This window comes from Lagenorhynchus albirostris, chromosome 5, assembly GCF_949774975.1.
Source record: "Lagenorhynchus albirostris chromosome 5, mLagAlb1.1, whole genome shotgun sequence".
Taxonomy (NCBI): Eukaryota; Metazoa; Chordata; class Mammalia; order Artiodactyla; family Delphinidae; genus Lagenorhynchus; species Lagenorhynchus albirostris.
This window is the reverse complement of record NC_083099.1, coordinates 131,130,938-131,138,032: the sequence shown is the minus strand read 5'-3', so window position 1 is coordinate 131,138,032 and position 7,095 is coordinate 131,130,938. Positions and strand designations below refer to the sequence as shown.

Here is a 7,095-nt window from a genome sequence, read left to right as displayed (position 1 = left end):
TTATGTGAACTTAATTGCTTGGATTTGTTAGTAGCTAGATGTTAGCGACTGCAGGTTTGTGTCCCCCCCAAATTCATATATTGAACCCTAATCCTCAGTGTGATTGTATTTAGAGGTGGGGGCTTTGGGAGGTAATTAGGTTTGATGAGGTCATGAGAGTAGGGTCCTCATCATAGGATTAGTGCCCTTATAAGAAGGGAAAGAGAATAGAGCTCTCTCACTCTCTCTGCCATGAGAAGCTCTCTCACTCTCTCTGCCATGAGAAGAAGATGGCCAACTGCAAACCACAAAGAGGGCTCTCACCAGAACTCCACAATCTGGCCCCCTGATCTCAGACTTCCTATACTTCAGAACTGTGAAAAATTAATGTCTGTTGTTTAAGCCACACAGTCTATTGTATTTTGTTAAAGCAGCCTGAACTAAGACACAGCAATTATTATATGGAAAGGAGTTCATTTTTAAGCAGAGCAAATATAAACCGTAGAGAGGTGGTGAATACAGAGAACTGCTAATGGCTACAGAACTTTGAGAGCAGAGAACATCACAAAGACAAGTAGGATGATAGTTCAAGAACATGTGGCAATGCCCAAGATTATTTTGGGAACAGCAAACAAAGATACCTATTGATATGTAATCTTCTTTTTCCCAGGACAAGATGGTCAGCCAAGTACAGTTAATTAACGTGAAAAATAATTAAAAATAAACACAGGTTGAAAGCTCTCAACACAACAGAGAAAAAAGAATGACCTATATGGGAAAATAATCTAAAAAAGAGTGGATATATTCATGTATATAACTGATTCACTTTGTTGTACAGCAGAAACTAACACAATAGTGTAAATCAACTATACTCCAATAAAAATTAAAATAAATAAATAAAAATCTTTAAAAAATATAAATACAAGAAAAAATTCAGAAAACAGTAGAAATTGGCAATGGCTTGATGGGCAGAAACAAAGATTATTTCAAGTAGTGATGAGAACTAATAGGAACCCCAGACTAAAGAGTTGTTGGTTAAAGATTAACTGCTGTAACAGTAAGGATGACAAAAACAAGAGCAGTCTGACAGTGACATTGTGTGCTATCATTTATAAAGAAGAAGCATTTGCATGTGTTATGTAGCTGTCAGGACTAAATTTAATTTAGTAAATTTAATTGCTAAACTTAAATCATGCTTTTGATAATGTAAACAAAAGGGAGATCTCAAGAGACAAGGGGAGCATAGTGGGTCAACATGGGCATGCTTTTCTTTCTTGGGTTCTTGTTAATATTTTGGTTCTTCCTAAAGATGGAATACAAATGATAGAACAATCTCTGTAAGTTGCTCTGTAGTTCTAAATTAAAGAAGATTAGAAAATGTTATTAATCAGCTAATTCTCTAAGCATTATTGCTATCTGAATTTTTTAGACAAGTTAATCACCTCAGGGACATAGTATTACAGAAAAGTCAGTAAACAGTGAACTTGACTTTTTAAGCTCTGAATTTAGGGCTTTCTGTCCCTAGAAAACTTAGTATTGCCATTTTTCCCTGTCTTTCTCATTTCCTCTGACCTTTAGGGCACAGTTATTTCAGAATATCGTGGGGATAACTGGATCGCTGTGTGATAAGAAACCTGCCTGAAGGCCCTGGGCTAGTTCCTGATAGGACAGCTAACTCTATAATTATTCTAATGCGAACCCAAGGTTGATTTCTCATTCTGATCGTAATCTTTTGGCTAAGAAAATTTCAGGAGTAAAGTACCAATAGTTTTGAAATGGGGGAAATATTTTTGTGTGAAATAAGGTCTTGGTAAATAAAGCTTAATGCTTCAAAGAAGAGAGGTTTGATAGTGCATGAAGGCAACAGGTACATCAATCCACACCTAGGAGGCAGCTCCTAGGTGAAGGCTGAGGCTCTCAAATATGTAGATACCTATTTCTATCACGTTTTCCTGTTTTTATGTAGATATTCTGCAATATTCAAACGGACTCCTAAAAAACAAGTCACATGAATTTAGAGATTTTGATTTGCTTCCCTACAAATGTAAATATATATACACATATATACACACATATATGTGTATATATGTGTGTGTGTATATATATATATAAAATATACATATATATGTGTATGTATATATATATATATATATATATATATATAGTTTTAGTTTGTCATTATCTCAACCAGTTATGTCATTCCTTTTTCATTTTCCAATTCTGTCAAGTCATTCCCTTTGCCCAGGTTGGCAATTCAAGATAAAAATAATAATAATCTGCTGTTTTGATTTCAACTCTCTTTTTATGGATTACAGATTACTTTTCCAAGGTTAACTTATTTCCCCCTCCACCACAAGTCTGTACCTGAAACAAACCTGAGGGAGAAAATGCTAGATATTTTCTGTTATCAAAAGGGATATGCTCTAGGTTCGTCCTTAAATGACGCCAACAAATGAGGAAAATTACTGTAAATATCAGCTTTTATTTTTTTCTTAATTTCAATGTGTCCAGTCTAATAAAATAATAACAAGTGGGCTTACCAGACATTCCTACTTTTTTTTTAGAAGACAGTTTATTTTGGCATCTTTTTCTTCCCCTCCTTCAAAGTACTTTTGTTTTAACCTCTGTAAACCACTAAGATTTTTTGGACCATTAAATTTTCAAAGTTTAACAAGTGAGCAGGGGATGCTTTCTTCCATACTCAGATTTAAGATAGTACAAGGACGCAGAGAAGAAGCAAAATTGTAAATAAAAGATCATTTTTATGATGTAAAAATGAAAGGAAATTAGCGTTTGAAGTATGGAAAGACAGGACAGTACATTCAAGGGCCCTCCAGAAGAAAATCGCTAGTGGAGTTTTCCCAGATCAACATGTATATTTTAGCTCCACTGTTGTCATCGTTATTATTTTGAGATGAGACCGTTGAAAATGCATTACATTAGGGGTTTCTACCTCCTCCTGCAGACATGGTATTAAAGACAAGTTTAATTGACAAATTTAGTTGATTCAATGAATATAGTCATTTTGTCCTGTAAATACTTATTTAGAAATATCAGCCATTTGTATAGACTTAGGATGCTTACACCATCTGTAGAATTCTAGTTGCTTAGGTCTAGGAAGACAGAGTAGTAAAGATAGAGCCACAGAATAAGCTAGCAGCCTGTAAGCCATTGCATCATTTAATTGCTATTGTGAGTGCTTGCTACATAAGAATCCAGAAGAAGAAACCAGAAGAAAATCGCATGGATTCTTTTTTCTTGCTTCTGCAATTTTTTTTCCTTAGAAATCAAGATTATCAGGAAAATACTAATGAGTAATCTCCCTGGCTCAAAAGAAAACAACATGTGTATGGTGCCGTGGAGGAGTACGACGTTGTATATTTAATTACTTGAGCCTTATTTTGTCCTTTGGCATGATCTGTTCCCTGATTTCACTACAGTCAAGGGTGCTTTGAAGTTGTAGACAAATTAAATCAAACACTTGGATCATATGTGTCCCAAAGAATGTGGTTTCTCAGGTATGAGCAGTCTATCAATCCTCTGCTCTCCTTTCACTTTGGCACTGTGACAGTCCTAGCAAAGTTCTTAAGCAGAGATTTTATTTTGTGTCTTCGTCACAGCAGCTCTTACTAAAAGTTTCCGCATTGCCAGTACAAGTTGCAACTTTCACATCTCAAGGGATTGATGCATTTCTTGATGATCGTGCAAGCATTCCTAATTATGCCTCCAGGTAAATATAACTGCTGTCTTCTTGGACAAATGAGAAGTACAAAGAATGTTTATGTGCAGGTCTAGCAGTTCCAAAGTATCTCTTGCGGGCTTAGACACACCTGAGTTACCATCCCCCTCTTACTGGCTGAGAAAGTTGCCCCACCTGATTTGTAAGTTTACCTGCGGTAGTCAGTGAAGTGAGGGTGAGTGGGCACCTCAGCCGGCCAACACTGGATTTAATCTGGTTAGAAGTAGCACAACAGCTCTTATTTGAAAAAACACTGAGTTCTGAGTTCATTACTACAGGAAAACTCTTCTCCCCTGGGACTCAGAGAACCTTGCTTCAGAGTAGCCCTACCGGCTCAGGAGTCCAGTCAGATAAAATCCATCCTGGAGGAGAATGGCTACCTATGCCCTGCAAATCGCTGGACTGGTGCTTGGTGGTGTTGGAATGGTGGGGACAGTGGCTGTCACCATCATGCCTCAGTGGAGAGTGTCTGCCTTCATTGGAAGCAACATTGTGGTTTTTGAAAACCTCTGGGAAGGACTGTGGATGAATTGCATGAGGCACGCTAATATCAGAATGCAGTGCAAAATCTACGATTCCCTGCTGGCTCTCTCTCCGGACCTACAGGCATCCAGAGGACTGATGTGTGCTGCCTCTGTGCTGTCCTTCCTGGCTTTCATGACGGCAGTCCTTGGCATGAAGTGCACCAGATGCACCGGGGACGATGAGAAGGTGAAGGGTTACATCCTGCTAACGGCTGGAGTAGTCTTCATCGTCACTGGCCTTGTGGTGCTCATCCCTGTGAGCTGGGTTGCCAATTCCATCATCAGAGACTTCTACAACCCAATAGTGGATATTGCCCAAAAACGTGAGCTGGGGGAAGCCCTCTACATAGGCTGGACCACGGCACTGGTGCTGATCGCTGGAGGGACACTGTTCTGTTGTGTTTCTTGTTGCAATGAGAAAAGCAGTAGCTACAGATATTCCATACCTTCCCACCGAACGATCCAGAAAAGCTATCACATGGAAAAGAAGTCACCGAGTGTGTACTCCAAAAGTCAGTATGTGTAGTTGTGTATATTTTTAAACTAGCTATAAAGCCATGCAGATGACAAAAATATCCACTATTTTCTAAAAATGGAACCCCCCCAAAACACTGATTTGCTGTTCTTAACTGCCTGCTATTAATTACAGGAACTGTGCATCAGCTCTTTATGATTCTATAAGCGATTTCAGCCGAATGAGATATTATATACATTGCTCTGATTGTTCTAGAAAGTACAGTCATTTGTTTTCTAAAATAGTTCATGCTGTTTTCTCCTTTTATCAGTTACTTGAAAATGACATTGTTAAAGACGATTATTTTACAACTGTGATTTCTTTATGGCATAGCTTTATGCATATAGATGAGAGTGACGTTTTTATGTCGCATAAATAGAGAGAGGCTTATATCGTTCTATTTTAAATGAAACACTGATTCATTACACTGAATAAATATAATTCAACTATCGCTTTTCAGGGGAACCAGGGATAAGATTGAAGAAGGTTAATATTAATTGTTTAAAAACAGCTTAGTGATGAATGCACTTGATTTATAATGAAGGTTAAAATGAAGGCTTTAATCAGCAGTGTAAAGGGAACTAAATGGTTTTTTGAGATCCTATTTTTCAGCCCAGGAGTTAGAAATCCTAACTCCTTTATCCTCATTCCCCAGAGGCCTTCCTTTTCTTGTATATTAAATGAACAGCTTTTAAAAGGCAGCTATTTTGTCAAGGGGCTTTGCATTCAAACTGCTTTTCCAGAGCTATACTAAGAAGAAAGATAAAACTATAGTCTTAGAAACATTAAAGACTTCAGGAAGGTGAAAAATTTTTTTCCTCTTTTTAAGTTTTTGTGGCTGGAGAAGGATACATTTTGACAAAAAATCTTATATGTATATGAATATTTTAATAACTATTTGTATACAGACTTTGGGTTTTCATTAAAAATAACAGAAGAGAAAAATAATATGTCTTTATTTGCTTATTAAAAAATAAAACTGAGCTGTTCCTTGTGAACTGTATCTTCTCCTATGTGGATACTTAAGTCAAAATTGTCATTTAAGTCCTTCAAAGATAAAATTTTTAATTTGTGTCATTTTTGTTCAATTTTACTAAGGTATAGAATTACTATATCTTGTGTTTTCCCCAAATTTGATCCAACAGTTAACGGATTTGAAAGTTTGTATCTACATTTTTCTACCTTAAATGACTATGCATGTTACCTGCTTTATGTCTTTTGTATTAATAAATTGTGCCTTTTTATATTAAGTTTATAGTCTTTCATTATTCTCCACTTTTTCTATTTTCTTAACTTGTAGAGTTTAAAAGCTTGATATTTTCATCTTTGCAGTTTTGAAGAAAGACTATCAAAGTCACATTTTAAAGATAAAGATAGATTCAGCATTAATTTTTGAGAATATAAAGTATCATATATCATTTAACAACCTTACAATGATTGTATTCCCATACTAATATTTGATGCAGATATTTGTAATTTATTAAGATAATGCTATAGGTTACCCCCAAAAATCTATATCCTATAAATATTATGTTTGTAATAGCCATTTATGTAAAAAATTTCTATAGCTAAATATGTTTCTACCTCTGAGAAGTAGTGTTAATTAATAACAGTGGGTAATGTTTTAGGGACATGCATTATATACTAGGACCTCTACTTCTTTATATGAATTATATCATTAAATCTTTTATGAGATTGATATGATTAGTTCAATCACAGATGAGGGCCCCTCAGAACAGTTTACTGATTACCCAATAGAGTCAGGAAAAAAAATAAGGACTGTCTGATTTCACAGTCCATGCTCTTTTTCTTCAGGGCACGTAGATTTTCTTCAGCAATATCTAGTTTACAAACTGATTTTTGTATGTGAAAATGACTTGCTTAACTACTGTTAGTTGTGAAAACTTTTAGTGTTTTTCTGAGATTGGTGATTTTCCAATAGGCTAATACCAATTTACCTTAGGCAATTTTGGGTCAAAACATTCATAAGAGCAGAAATAAAGGAAAACTAACTAAGCATTTTGGAGAAAAAAAAAAGTCCAATCTTCTAAGCACCAGCCTTTAATCAAACATCCTTTTTACTTAGAAAGCTCTCCTGAATATCCCAAACTCAGTTTATTCTTTTCATCTTCTTTTCCCTAAAGCAGAATTCTAACATTGCTAGTTTTCTGTGGCATCACCTTTTGAGTATCTCTGAAATCTTTCTCCAACTTTCCACCTTACTAACATCTCTCTTTCCTACCCTCTAGACTTGTGTTACGCCTTCCTCCAGCTACCCTCCATGTTCCTAGCTCAGTTCTTTCTGGAATGCAAGTCAGACCCCATCACGTTCTGCCCAT

At 36.0% G+C, this 7,095-nt stretch overlaps 1 protein-coding gene across 1 annotated transcript; it reads left to right on the top strand.

Annotated features, from left to right (window-relative positions):
- The first annotated feature begins 4,090 nt into the window (after positions 1 to 4,090).
- CLDN8 (claudin 8) lies at positions 4,091 to 4,808 on the top strand. The gene has a single exon (XM_060149427.1). The coding sequence runs from the start codon at positions 4,091 to 4,093 to the stop codon at positions 4,766 to 4,768; it is 678 nt and encodes a 225-aa protein (XP_060005410.1). The 3' UTR covers positions 4,769 to 4,808.
- Positions 4,809 to 7,095: the final 2,287 nt, after the last annotated feature.

Bases quoted from the DNA above. Each gene is read 5' to 3' on its own strand.
- CLDN8 (XM_060149427.1), top strand. From the start codon at position 4,091: ATGGCTACCTATGCCCTGCAAATCGCTGGACTGGTGCTTGGTGGTGTT.